Source organism: Trachymyrmex cornetzi, unplaced genomic scaffold (genome assembly GCF_001594075.2).
Source record: "Trachymyrmex cornetzi isolate Tcor2-1 unplaced genomic scaffold, Tcor1.1 scaffold78, whole genome shotgun sequence".
NCBI lineage: Eukaryota > Metazoa > Arthropoda > Insecta > Hymenoptera > Formicidae > Trachymyrmex > Trachymyrmex cornetzi.
The window spans coordinates 546,765-562,053 of record NW_017300113.1 but is presented as its reverse complement, the minus strand read 5'-3'; the positions used below and the strand labels follow the sequence as shown (position 1 = coordinate 562,053).

The 15,289-nt window shown below is 34.4% G+C and overlaps 1 protein-coding gene across 3 annotated transcripts in view; it reads left to right on the top strand.

Annotated features, from left to right (window-relative positions):
• The window catches only part of didum (dilute class unconventional myosin), a 25,973-nt gene that overhangs the window by 6,341 nt on the left and 4,343 nt on the right, over positions 1-15,289 (top strand). For 2 of the 3 annotated variants that reach the window (XM_018518695.1, XM_018518692.1), the window contains exons 2-9: positions 4,923-5,347; positions 6,010-8,368; positions 9,913-10,470; positions 11,276-11,575; positions 11,853-11,958; positions 12,875-13,061; positions 13,171-13,200; positions 15,104-15,289. The exon at positions 15,104-15,289 ends at the window's right edge or, in 1 of these variants, runs on beyond it. In XM_018518695.1, coding sequence (XP_018374197.1) covers positions 4,923-5,347; positions 6,010-8,368; positions 9,913-10,470; positions 11,276-11,575; positions 11,853-11,958; positions 12,875-13,061; positions 13,171-13,200; positions 15,104-15,289 — 4,151 coding nt within the window. The remainder of the gene's footprint in view (positions 1-4,922; positions 5,348-6,009; positions 8,369-9,912; positions 10,471-11,275; positions 11,576-11,852; positions 11,959-12,874; positions 13,062-13,170; positions 13,201-15,103) is intronic. The other variant, XM_018518693.1, reaches the window with a different exon arrangement.

The window sequence follows — 15,289 nt, the reverse complement described above, 5'->3', positions numbered from 1 at the left end:
GTAAACTTATGTTTAGTTATATTACCTCAACATTTAGTTGAAACTATTTCACTCAATATTTGATAGCTATAACTAGACTTTTTTTTCAGTGAGGCTGATGCAAATCAAAATTTTTTTCTTCAATATCCAAAAAACACTTTGCATACTCCATTCTACTTCTTATTTTAAATGTTGATGTTTACGAAGTGAATACGTAACGAATTATACAGTTAAGTTTATCGTTGAAGAAATCCATGTCAGCATGAATCATACATTCCGGGATGGCCTCGTAGTGATAAGATTACAACACCCCTCCAATTGCTCTTCTACCTAGGTCTAAACTGCACACGAAAATGAAGACTAGAACCGTGAAATATTGATGAAGTGTCACTGTCAATCAAACTACTTTTCTCGTCATAATTAGCACAACTACTAACGATAATGAAAATATATATTGAAAATAGAATAATTCGCTAGCCGAGCAAATATCACTTTTCATCGCTATTCAAAATCAGATTAAAACATACGATTAAAAATCCTATATTTTAGAAACATATTAATAACATTTCAAGATATAGATTAGATTAATTATTTCATTTATTAATCGACAGAAGTATAATTATTTTGTATATTATATTGTACATTGAATTTATAGTAGTCTTCAAAAGTTTCTGGCCAATATAATTTTATTATACCAGTCAAATAAAAAATCTTTACAAGCTCTAATATACAAGTATTTAATATATTCTAGTATTTAAAATATTATGTCCTTAAGAGCTGATTGTACAACAACTTTACTAACTTATAATTAAACTAGAAAACAGATTAACAAACATTATTGTAAAATTATATGTTAGTATTGATCTGTGCACAAAAGAAACACGTGGAAAATATTCGCACGATTAGCAAGAGAAAAGCCTTTTGTGTGAAATGGAAGCCTTACTTCGGTGGTGAAGCTCAGAGAACAACGAAAGGGTTGCGTCGCTCGCGCAGAGGCAACAAAGCTGTTTCGTGCATATGCGACATATGCGTATAGTGACTTGCATCAAGTTTTAAAGAAAATACATTGCCAATGAGTAGTTCTCGCGAAATTGAAGCGGTATCGATCACAAAACGTCACCTGCGACGAAAATGTATGATATAACAAAAACACTTCCTTGTTCTTGAGAAAAATATAATTTACACAACTATAAAGAAAGAGTAAAAAGAAGAAGGGGAAAGATAGTATTTTCAAAATAGAAACCTATAGCGTATTTAATTTATCATATTTTTTAAATTGTTTATTATTGATGCCGTATCTTAATCATGTGCATATATTAAACATATGTCGATGCAGTAAATTAATTCGCGACGGAAAGCGGTATAGTGAGATCAGGAGACTCACTCACATTGAATTAGGAAATTACGTAAATACGTAAAATGCATCGTGACTTTCTATGGCTACGGATCCGCGGATTACTTTTGTCTTCTAGACATCTCTTCAATTAGAATTTAGAATTCTGCTATGAGAACCCGGTAGAGAACTCGAGTTTTTTGTTCCTCTTTCCGTAAGCTCGTGGTGATAATTGGCCTTACAGTTATTGCTGTGTTGTGTTGCATGTTGCGGATATATAACATAGAAAGCATGGGAACAATTTCTTTGGTATGCCACCAAAGCGAGCTAGCCAAGACGTATTAATTCGTTTAAAATTTCGAACTATGTAGAGAAGTTTGCATACTGATAAAGCCGTGAAGTTTATATAATTAAAAGATAAATACAAAATTAAAAAAAACAAAATTAGAAATACTTTTCAGCTAACCGATCATATAACTGTAAGAGTTATTTGTGCTAATATAATACTGTTGCATTGACGGTAACTTGGATGTAACCCCTGGGTCAGATACATCAAGAATATCTCGACATCCTTTATTTATATACGTCTACCTTTCCATCGTTTTTCTTTTCTTTATGAACTCTGCGAACGCGCTTCAGCGAAAGTCTCTTATGTAATTAACTAATATACTGTAGTAAAAACCTTTGGGTCATGAGATGAAATTTTATGTCGGTGCTGCTGACATAAAATTTCACCTCTTGACACATTGATTTTCTAAGTATATATGTATAAATTCTTATATATAAATACTGAGTGTCTTTTATACGATTTGTACATTCTACAATTGATATAATCTTACAAGTTTCTTTAATTTAAATACATATATTAAAGAAAATATATATTAAAAAATTACTGAAAAAATATTAAAAGAAATATCTTAAAAGAAATTCTATTTATACAGAAGAATCATTATCTTTTAACTCCAAAAATTGCTCACCGATTTATTTTTAATCTATTAGAGCAAGAATGTGACTCAAATCGATCGTATCAATTCGCGACGTAAAGTGTCAAGCTGACTATTGTGTCATTTATTAAATACGGCACAAATATCATTGATACTCCAATTCTGGTAGCATAAGTACTTACATTACGATGTTTACTAACGTAGTGTCGTATAACGCAGTGTAATCTTGCTCATATTTCGCACAAGTCTGCGTATAAGCAAAACGTCGTGCGTTTTGTGAGTCACATCAACGTAAGACGTGCCGATAGGGGCAAACGAAGAGATAAGAGGTTTAATTATACCGCGTCAATGATTTCGCGACCATTACGTGTCACCTGTCAGCGTTTTTATTTCTTCTCCAGCCAACGAAACGGTATCTTGCGTAATAAATGACATATGTATACGACCTACACACTGTGAAAGCCAAGTTCAGGGTCGCGTATTTTACTGTCTTTATAAATGCGGTTAATTGGCTCATGTAATCAAAGCGGTTAATGAAATTATTTATGAGTTTTAACAAAGAGAAAAACCGGCACTTTTTTTTCTATCGCTTTCAAAAGATTTTCGCACGCACAGTGGAGATGCGATCAACGCGAATTATCAGCGAGTAAATAAGGTGAAGCTCGTTAATGTTAAAGTAAACGTGATGTTGCACATTTACAAGTCTTGCCTGCCATTTCACACGACATTTTATGTAATTACTATCCTAGCATAAATTGGAGATTATGCTGGGATTATGCATTTCATATTCATTCATGTTTTTATTGGTAAAATTAATCTGTATAATTGTAAATCTGTAAAATTAGGTTTCTGCGATTTTTCGATATAACTAAATATATTTTAATGTAAAGCACGTTTCAAACCTAAATAATATATTTGTAAAACTATTTTACATACCGAAACGATTATTAGCACAATTATACAATTTACAAAAAGCATTTAATTATGTAAATAAAATTTCTTTAAAAATTGGAAGAATTCAAGCGATTGTCTCGGAAGACTCACAAAAGAAGCTGTGTTAATATAATCAATAAATTGATGAGTGAATGGTCTAGATTCGATGTAACCAAGTCCCTTCTTGGCAATAGCTGAAATAAAACATTATCTATCTATCTATAATCAATAAATTATTTTGCCTATTAAACTTACCAATTATGGTTACGGATCGTTGACGTTATTTATGGGATGATTCGAAAATGTAGGACGGCGAAAGGGAAGTCGCGACTTCGGCAAAAAAACCAATTTACCGTTGCTTGACATGCTTCTGGATAGTACATTCGTAATACAATTGGGTGATCCCGGTAGACTACTTCGACAATACAAATCCTTACAACGAACATGAAAGCCCGTTGGGTTTGACGGATACACCGTTATTCACTCACGATTGTCGTTCACATCGTAGAAAATATCAAACTGTAAAACTGTCTCTGACAGTTACGGACGATCTAAATTTCTCCATGATGTTTCCATGATACCTTAATTTCTTGGATTTGTGCTTTAAATAGATTTTAAACTTATGCCCAATTTCTTCACTTCTAGATAACTTTATCCAAGAGATATCTCTCAGAATACAATGGAGATATCTCCTGGATAAGGTTATCCGCAACTTATCTGGAAGTGAAGAAATTGGGCATTAGTGTTACTTTGTAAATAAATAGTTACAGTTTTTAAAACTTTTTACTAAAAAAAAAAATAACTAATTACTTTTATTAAATTAGCTACTAGTTTTCGAAAAAATGTGACTAAATTAGATTACAGTTATAGATGTGAAAGGAAAGAAACAAAGTTAAATTACTGAGAAAAAAAACTATTTCTAACTTCATTACAAGTAACGAGCCAACCCTGATTTAAATTAGTATATTATAATATAACATTATACATATGTCTTTGTATACATATTATAATTAAATAAGCAATTGAAAAATAAATTCATATCATTTTAGCTTCCTTTCTAATGTGGAAATAGCGTGACCTGTGTACAATTTATTATGTAGATCAATTTTGTATTCGCAATGCATAAAAGAAATCATTGATCTTGTATGTCATGTCGTTCTCTTGTTCAACACATATGTGATTAATGGTGAATGTTAAGTATTAGTACTAAGATTGAATAGAACGGTAATTTCTACTCTTGGATGGTATATTCTACCGCGAACAATATATGATAATATTAAATGCATGAAATAACGGCGAATTAGAGCATTCGTCGACCGAATCGATACATTCTTATTGGTGACCTTAAGCTTTATGCACCACTTTAAAAAGAAAAAACGGTCGTCTTTGCGATGTGCTGAAAAAGTCATAAAGTCATTCCGATAACCAATTTAAATGCCGTAACGATCGTTCGATATAAACAAGTGCAATTAATAAACATGTTCGAACTTGTAATGCAAACTTTAACATTAATTGTTTCAAACTAAAATCTAAATAAAGCTAATAGACCATCTGGTGTTTTTAACAAAGGTATATTCAACTTCAATAACCTCGCGCGATTATCGACTTTTTAATAATTTTATAAACCGTCGTTGTTAACAAACAGGGATGCACCGTGTTTGTTATTAAAAATGTATAATAAAATAAAACTGGTGAAACTTTATAATAATGCAAAAAATAACAATCAATCGCAGGACGGTCGAGTATGGGTGCCACATTCAGAGAAAGTGTGGGAAGGCGCCGTGCTCTTGGAGAACTACAGGCAAAATCAGCTAACGCTGAAGGTACGCACGGAGGAATCGAATCAGACAAGGATACTGGAAATCAAATCGGACAGTGATCTTCCGCCACTCCGAAACCCCGATATACTAATAGGAGAAAATAATCTCACATCGCTGTCGTTTCTTCACGAGCCCGCTGTTCTCTACAATCTCCAGATCCGCTTCCAACGACATTCCATTTACACCTACTGTGGCATAGTCCTGGTAGCCTTTAACCCGTACAACGAATTACCCATCTACGGCAATGACACGATATGGGCCTATAGGGGTCAGGCGATGGGTGACCTGGAACCCCACATATTCGCCGTAGCCGAGGAAGCTTATACGAAGTTGGAGAGGTGAATAATCTCTTGGCGATATTTATCTATAGATTGTGTAATTGATATACACTTGCAGCGATATTAATTAAAAAGCAAGTCAGGCAGTCTTACTGTTAGATAAAGAACTAACAATATTAACAATTAATTGACGAATTAAAAAGGTGAATAAAAAAGATATCATTAATTAAGTAAAAATTAAAAGTTAAAAATATATCAAATGCATAGTCTTTGTAAAAAGTAATTGAAACTGAAAATTGATATTTTCGATATAAAAAAATGAAACAATTTAATAAAATCAATATTTAAATTTGAAAATACAATTTCATAGATTGTGTGAATAAAAATTTTTCGTTATTTTTTAAAAACATATCTATTTCTTATTGAGATAATTTTTTATCCGTTCTAAATCGCTAAACTTTTTATATTATTTTAAAATATAATATTAAAAAATTTGTTTTTAAAATAATTTTTTCAATTTGTTAAAAAATACGTGTAAAAAATATATCCTTAAAGGTATATTTAATAGGATATTTAAATTTCATTTATATTATGAAATATGTTTCGTATTATTATATCTATGTGTGTGTGTGTTATAAAATATTTTTAATTAATACATATAATTAGTAACTCAAATTTAACGTAATTTCATTTAATCTATTTTATTCAATTTTTTAATTTAGGGAGAACCATGACCAGTCGATTATCGTCTCCGGCGAATCGGGTGCCGGCAAAACCGTCTCGGCGAAGTATACCATGCGCTATTTCGCGACTGTCGGCGGATCGGCGACGGAGACGCAGGTCGAGAAGAAGGTTCTCGCCTCTTCGCCTATCATGGAGGCAATAGGTAATGCAAAGACTACCAGGAACGACAATTCCTCCAGATTCGGAAAGTTTATTGAGATCCAGTTCAATAAGAATTATCACATCACCGGTGCGAGCATGAGGACCTACCTATTGGAGAAGTCGAGGGTGGTATTTCAAGCAAATGAGGAGCGAAATTATCACATCTTTTATCAGATGTGCTCAGCGGCAAAACGTCTTCCTCAGTTATACTTGTCCGACCAGAATCAGTTCCATTATCTCAATCAGGGCAACAATCCAAGGATCGATGGCGTAGATGATTTAGCGTATTTTAACGAGACCATAAGTGCGCTGACGATGCTTGGTTTCACGTTCAAACAGCAGGACGACATGCTACGCATACTGGCGGCCATACTACACTTAGGTAATGTAAACATAAGTAGTTGCGTCAAGGATGCGAAGCAGAACGAGGTGGATACCGAATCCAGCTACATTGCTCCATCGGATCGACATCTACTCGTTCTTTCCGAGCTGTTGGGCGTCGAAATCAACGCAATGCGCAAATGGCTGTGCCATCGGAAAATCGTTTCGACACGAGAGGTCTTCCTGAAGCCTATGACTGTGGAACAAGCAAACGGCGCGCGAGACGCCTTGGCCAAACATATCTATGCTGAGCTCTTCAACTGGATCGTGACCAATATCAACATCTCACTGCAATCACCCAGTCAGCCACACTGTTTCATCGGTGTATTGGACATTTACGGCTTCGAAACGTTTGAGATAAACTCGTTTGAACAATTTTGCATCAATTACGCGAACGAGAAACTCCAGCAACAGTTCAACCAGCATGTCTTTAAACTGGAGCAGGAGGAATATTTGAAAGAGGATATAGAATGGACTTTCATCGATTTTTACGATAATCAGCCATGTATCGATCTGATCGAGACCAAACTCGGTATTCTAGATCTCCTCGACGAGGAGTGTCGCATGCCGAAGGGTTCGGACGCCTCCTGGGCGGAAAAGTTGTACACCAAGTGCATCAAGTCTAAACATTTTGAAAAACCGCGATTCGGCACTACAGCCTTCCTGATACATCACTTTGCCGATCTCGTACAATACGAAACTGTGGGCTTCCTAGAAAAGAATCGCGACACAGTGATCGAAGAACAAGTGGACGTGCTGAGAAGTAGCGAGAACAAACTACTGAGAAGGCTGTTCAGCGAAGAAGATCCTAAGTTGGCAGTACCGCACACAAGAGTGAAAGTGTCTACTCAGAAGAACGTACTGACGAATGCAGCCAACAAACAGAATAAGAAGACGGTCGGCTCGCAGTTCCGTGATTCCCTTAACATGTTGATGGCCACGCTAAACGCCACAACGCCGCACTATGTGCGCTGCATCAAGCCGAACGACGAGAAGGAGGCCTTCGAGTATAGTCCGGTGCGAGCGGTGCAACAGCTGCGTGCTTGCGGCGTTCTGGAGACCATTAGAATCTCCGCTGCAGGCTTCCCGAGTCAGCGTACGTACGGCGACTTCTTCCAGAGGTACCGCTGCCTCTGCAAGTTTAAAGAGATACGGCGGGATGATCTGAAGGAGACCTGCCGGCGTATCCTGGCCAGATACATTAACGACGAGGATAAGTTCAAGTTTGGCAAGACTAAGGTGCTCTTCAGAGCTGGTCAGGTGGCGTATTTGGAGAAGTTACGAGCAGAGAGACAGCGTGATGCCTGCATAATGATTCAGAAAACCGTGCGCGGTCTGATCCATCGTAATAAATACAAAAAGATTCGCAGGTCGATTCTGGGCCTCCAGAGATACGGCAGGGGTTACATTGCCCGACAAAAGGCAGAGGCTGTGAGGAGGGAGAGGGCAGCGGTGAAGATTCAGGCACGAGTAAAGGGTTGGCTGCAGAGGCGTTGGTACTTACAGGTGAAACGTACGATTCTCGGTTTGCAAACGCTCGGCAGGGGCAATATGGCTCGCGCCAGGTACAAGATAATGAAGGACAACGCCGCTGCGACTGTGATCCAAAGATTCGCTCGTGGATATCTCGTGAGGATGGCGTGCAAGAAAAAACTCAGGGACATAATAACCGTACAATCGTGTATTAGGAAACGCAAGGCGAAGAAAATCTTCAGGCAACTAAAGGCCGAGGCTAGGAGTGTAGAACACGTTAAGTCGCTCAACAAAGGACTGGAGATGAAGATCATCACGTTGCAGCAGAAAATAAATGAAATGGTAAGTGACGTATTATTTATATTAATACTACACTTCTTCTTCTTCTTAAGTTAGGCCTCTGTGTTACTCCTCTCTTATATGCTTGTGGTACGCAAGCTGATTATTCAATTGCAACAAGCATATGGGATCTACAGTTTTAATGCCAATTCCGAACGGCGGATTTTCGAGAAGTGTTTCTGTGAGCAAGGATACTCTCGGGGGGTTGCTGGCTTTTTCCGAGAGGAGACACGAGCGTAAATATTTTGATTCCTACTGGAATTGAACCCGGAACCTCTATAGCATGATAGACCAGTGCGCTGTCTGCCATGCTACGCTCGCTCAATATTTATAAGTTTAATAATCATATCTCTCCCTAACCGTCGTCTCTTGTCAGAGATATGATGATTTCTTTTGCATATATCCACTAATATATAGGACTCATAGCTTTTAACGCCGGTTCCGATTGATATATATTAGAAGAGGTTGTCGTGACACTCTCGGTATCGCTATTGCCAATCAGAATTAATCGATCGACATCGTATCACCATCAATTCGACGTCGATCGCCGTTAAATTAGCAACGATTCGACGTTGATCGACCAATCATTTCTGGTTAGGTTGTCTTCCGAGAGACAATAATCAAATAAAATCTGATATGTATTAGGTGTTAAACTTAATTTCTGCCGTTCTTCGTCTCCAAAATTAATTTGTTTCGAAGGGAAATACCTTGATCAAAGTATTATTAATAAAGTATTATTAATTAGTAATAAAGTAGAAAATGGAGGAAATTACTTTGATTAAGGTATTCATTCATCTTCCCTTCGAAACAAGTCAATTTTGGAGACGAAAAACGGCAGGAATTAAATTTAACACCTAATATATTTTGGGTGGATTTAAACCCGGGATTTTTGACACAGAGAGCAATCACACAACTCTCTACACCACGATCGACATATTAAATCATATATGTATACTTAATTAATTTACTTGATTAATACTAGTTAATTTATTTATATAGCTATCTGGTTCTAACTTATTATTGTTTGTACACACTCACTTTAATGCGTATTCTCTCTTTATATATTGATTATTGTACTACAAATATTATATATCTCGGTGGTCGAATTGGGAGAACGCCTGCTAGTAGCAACAAATCGATGATCTTTAATTTGTGAGATTATTATTATTTGATTTTGTTGCTAGTCCGAAAATAATCGATGCGCAGTCATACATCAAAGTCATACATTTAAATATATTTAAAATATAGAATACATATAGAAATATTATTCCAGCGTCTGCTTTGACCACAGTTGGCGCTTCTGTTACTTCGTTGATTAAATCGTCTATTTATTATTATACACTAAAAAAAATATTCTGATTAAACCAATAAAAAGACCCAAAACGAAAGAATTTGCATGAGATTATAATCAGAAATTCTGTTCGATTTCTCCTTTTTGTTGGTTTAATAGGAACATTTTTCTCAATGTATATGCTTTATTATCTACTTCAATATTTTTCCAATAATCGATGGCTGCGTCTAAGAAATATATGAAATTATCATTTCAGGCGAAGGAGAATCAGTTCTTGAAAAATGTTCAAAATGAGATGGCAGATTTGAAGTGCAAGTTGGACGGCTTGAAATCCGTCGATATTGAGAATAAGAAACTGAACGGAATGATGCAAGAAAGAGAGAAAGCGCTGAAAAAAATAGAGGAAATCCTACAGCAAGAGAAAGACGAAAAAATGGATATACTGCATGATAAGGAGAGAATTTCTTCACAGAAAGGCGAGGAGAATAAGAAACTACAGCAGGAGAATGAAAGATTACGAAAGGAACTCTCGATAGCAACCGAGAAATTGAAGAGTAACCAACGCGGCGCTGAAGAGAATTTGAAATATCGACTCGAGCAAGAGAAAGATCTGCTTCGAATGGAACAAGATCAGGATCGCGGAGCCTATCAAAGATTACTCAAGGATTATCACGAGATGGAACAGCATGCAGAAATACTAGAACAAAAACTAGCGTCACAAGGAGTGCTTGGACACTCGCGCTCTTTGAGCAACGCTTCCAGTGGCAGTGGCCAAATCGCGACTACGGAAATTCCACAAGATGACCAAAACATCGTAAGTCAAGACGTATATTATTAATTAAACTAGAGAATCATTTACATAAAAAGAATTTTAACATGCAGGAAGAATATAAAATCAGTTTTAAATAACAGCGTTCTTGCTATACTTATTACTTCTATTTCATTTTCGAATATTCATCGCAAAATATCATTTCTTTATCGATCTGAAAACAATTTTTGTTAGATCATAAAAATAATTATGTAGGACGCTTAAGCTGGTTTTTAGAATGTCAAAACTTTTTGCGACATTGCTTACTGTGTTTGATTGCTCTACATAATGATTTTGTGTGATAGTCCAATAAAATTATTTTCAGATCCATATCTAGCTAAATTTTTAAAAATTTGACTAAAGTCCTTCTTTCTGTACTTTATAAATGAATGTTCTTATGGTATCGTTATAATTCCGTGTTCTATCTGAATAGCTATATTTCGTATCTCTTTACTCTTTATAGAAATTTAATACTAGTACTAACCAATTAATCACTTATTTTTAAAGGCCCGTCTACAATACACGGAGTAAGAAGTAAGAGTAAGAAATTGACCAATCACAGTCGAATGTGAGAAGAATAATCGACTGTGATTGGTCAATTTCTTACTCTTACTTCTTACTCCGTGTATTGTAGACGACGCCTAATATTGAAAGCATTGTTAACAGCACTTTTAATATTAAAAATAAGTGATTAATTGGCCAGTATTGGTATTAGATTTCTGTAAGGGTAGATTACAATCTTTTTTTTTACTGTTGTAATTGCTATTAAAATAAATTATTGGAATTACATACATCCCTATTTGTTTCTTAGGATTTCGGTTACGGTTCCGTAAGATCCACAGGTTCCTCATCGACACCTTACTCGCGAGTGGAAACGATCGATTGGAATCAACAGCGTTCGGATAGTCCACCCGATGGGGAAGTTCAATCAAACAAATCGCCTTCGGAAGCACCCGTATCTGCACACGCGCCCGTGGACATCGGTCTCGTCTTGAAGCTGCAACAGAAGCTGAAAGACGTCGAAAAAGAGAAAGGTAGATTGATTAGAATGGTCGAAGATCTGGAACGCGATAGTAACGAGGAGTCTACTAGAACGCAGGATTCGTTCAGAGTAAGTAAAGGAAATTATTCGGAAAAGTGATTTTTCATATTAGATTTTAATTTCTTCATTTATATTGATTTTTCATATTAAATTCTCACTTTCGATGAGTTCTTTTTGTGTCCTATTCTAATATCTATCAGTCCTCTTCTAACGCGAACTTGACGTCATTTAACCGATATTAAAAGATTATCGTGATAAAATAAATCCACTTTACTGCGCTCCATTGCCTTATCGCTATTATCACTGATCGCTATAATCACTACTGGGACGTATGCTTTGTTTGCAGCTCCAAGAATTGGAAATGGAGAATGCGCAACTTAAGAAAGACTTGAATTCACTGAGGAAGACCGTATCGTCTGCTAGTCCATCGTCCGCGCAACAAAATCTCATGAGTAATATATTACAACTCACTATCTATTTGTTGCATTGCTTCTTTCAAGTTAACTGATTTTATATTTCAAAGCACTTGAGGCATGATGTAAATAAATGTACATAATACTATATATCTGTAACTTCTGCTTTTTATTTTGTGTAAGATTTCTGCCTTCTTTTATTCTGTGTCCTTTAAATGCTATCTTTTCATCATTTAATATTTAATATTAACTTTATATAACGTAGCACGTAATTGCAAATTTGCAACTAATATTTTTCTAATTATTTATTACATACACATACATTCTGTATTTCACACAGCTTGCAAAATATCGTTTTATGCTCATACGAATTCATTTCTGCTTTTCCTTTAAATGCTAAAAAATAGTTTAAGCGTGTAGAAATGATAAATTTCGCAAAAGTTAAAATAATATTAGAAGTTTAAAGCATAAATTATATATGGAAAGAACTTTTTGAGATGCTTTGCACTTCGCATATATTCGTTTTATGCTATGTAACAAATGCTACAATGTTCTTTCTATAAACACTATCAAATTGCAAGATCACTAAATAATTAAATAAAACACAAATGTGATAAACGTCATATTCGGTCAAGATAGATCTTTGTACCCAAGCAGAACAACAAGTCACGATAACATCAAAATGACATTAAAATAAATCGGAAAATGGATTGAAAAATAATTTTTAATGATCATTATGGAGTCATTTTGACATCATAATGATTTGTTGTTCTGCTTGAGTACCTAATAATATTTTTGTGAATTTATATAATATCTAAAATTTATACAATTTATATAATTTTCCACTTATTTGTTTAACATTTCATCGATTGATAAATAAATAAAATTACTGCTAAATAACTAAAATAATCTGTCTGCAGAACAGTATAATAATGCTGATATAATTATATTGTAGTACAATTTGAGGCACTACAGGAGGAACTAGAAAGGAGAAGAGAGGAGTGTATTCAACTGCATAGCGTGCTAGCTGATCATACATGTAGAATGAAGAACTTAGGTGCCAATTATGGTCGCGACGTGGACATCATAAACGAAGACGGCGAGTTAGTACTTGCCTTCGAGGCGCAGAAAAAGATTAACAGGTATATAACACAAAAATATAATGTTAGCTATCGAGTGATTATTGACAAAGTACCACAAAAATGTCTAACAACAGTCTTTTATCGTTTGTGCATGCACTTCGATTTTCAGTAAACTTAAGACAAAGGCACCGAGAGGAGAGTGAGTTGAGCAGATTCACGAGCAGATTCACCCGTTCGAACGTTATTGAACTGTTCAATCATAAAAAAAAGATTTTTTATAATTTCATGTTATCATAAATGTCTTGAAGCATTTCAAATCAGTTTTTTTACATTAGCATAATTAATATTATGAGTCATGCTAAATTTCCTTAATTTGTATGCTGTATGTCATTATTTCTCCAAGAAGAATTTTATCAGAAATGATCCACATTAAAAAACAAAAACACGGATTAAATCTACATAATGACACGTACAAACTAGACCCGTTGTATGAGAGCCTTTTTTCGACTTCGTGACGTTTCCTCATTTTACTCTCTTGTCATCGATTACATGTCTAATTTTGATTGTTTGTATAAGTTCATTTGATTATTTCAATCTCAGGCCTTTATATTTAATTTTATTCCTATTGACATTTCTTAATTTTTATTAATTTACTTAAAATTTTGAATATATATATATTTTGTTCTTTTTGCGTTGATTCATCTTATGTATTAAACTCATTTATATATTTTTTAAGTTTTTGTCATGTACCAGTTTAATTTATTTATAACTCTAATTGTACTTTTATTTGAGTTTTTCAATTTCAGACCTTTGCACTTAATTTTATTCTTATTGACATTTTTTAATTATTATTAATTTATTTAATTTTTGACTATACATTTACTTGCGTTGACTTACATTATGTATTAATCTCAGTTATGTTTTTTAAGTTTTTGTATGTATCCGTTTAATTTATTTACAGCTTTGACTGTACGTTTATTTGCGCCGACTTCTCTCCTTTACCGGTTTTACTTTAATATTCGATTTATCGGTGTTGTTTTGTTGACGTATTTACGAAATGTATCTCGTCTGTTTGACTTTGTTCTGAAATCTCTCATTACTAACTATGATTTCTGACGGTTAAGTTCGCGTCAAATCTATCGTCATGTAAGCTCTCTTCGTTTACGCATAATTTATCATTAATTCGTTCTTAAATTTTTATATTTCATTATTTGTGTAGTGATTATTCAATTAATGACAGGATGCATCTCTGAAATGTACGTGAGCCCATTTCCTTATTCATGACATGTAATAGCGTATTTCACTGGCAGAACCGGTGCGCACTCAGTGCACATTAAAGCTGTTGTACATTAACCTAATCTGACTGGAAAAGTGAGAGATCTCAGTTAATAAAATACCCAATGAATATTTTATCAAATATCACAATAAAATATATTAAGGATTTCATGATTTAATTTATTTCTATATTTTTATTAAACATACATTTTTATGTCGATTTGTGTACAACAGCTTTAAAGTGCACTGAGTGCGCACCAGCTCTGCCAGTGAAATACGCTATTAGTCTCACAATTTTTTACTCATTCGATGACATGCTCTCTTTAAATTGTTTTTAATCTTTTTCTATTATTAACATTTTGCTCTCCGTTTCATAGCAATTCTGCCAAATTCTTGTCATGCATTTATAATGGACACAATCTTCGCAACTTTCAACCTTGCTGTTACATAATTACTCTACACATTTATTTATAAAAAATTTTTTTTTGTGGTTTTTTTGGTACTGAAGAGGACCCAAATAATAGGGTCGAAACGTTTACCTATGTCACAATGATATAATTTTAGTGTTTATTAATAAATTTTTAATGAAATTTTTAATTATTAATAAATTGATTGTTACACATTATATCCTGTGTCGGCTCTAATAGGCATTGAAAGATTTTTATGCAGATTATTTCTCCAATTACATTTCGATAATTATTTTATAATGGCATGATTTCATATGTTTAGCATGATTCCATTGAACAATTAATTTACGATTGAACAATTCAAGTGATTTTTTAAAATAATTTTCAAAAAGTGAGAGAGTTGACTTCTTTGTTTTTAAGGCAATTGGAAGATGAACTGCAGGCGAAGGAAAGAAATTGGCGAGTGCAAAGAGATGAGTGGCGAAACGAAATAGACAGGTTACAAGAAGAAATCGAGAAGCAGCAAAAAATGCTCTCTATTAATTTAAGTAAATCGCCGCAAACCCAAGCGGAGCTTTACATGCAGTACGAGGTGGCTAGATTGAC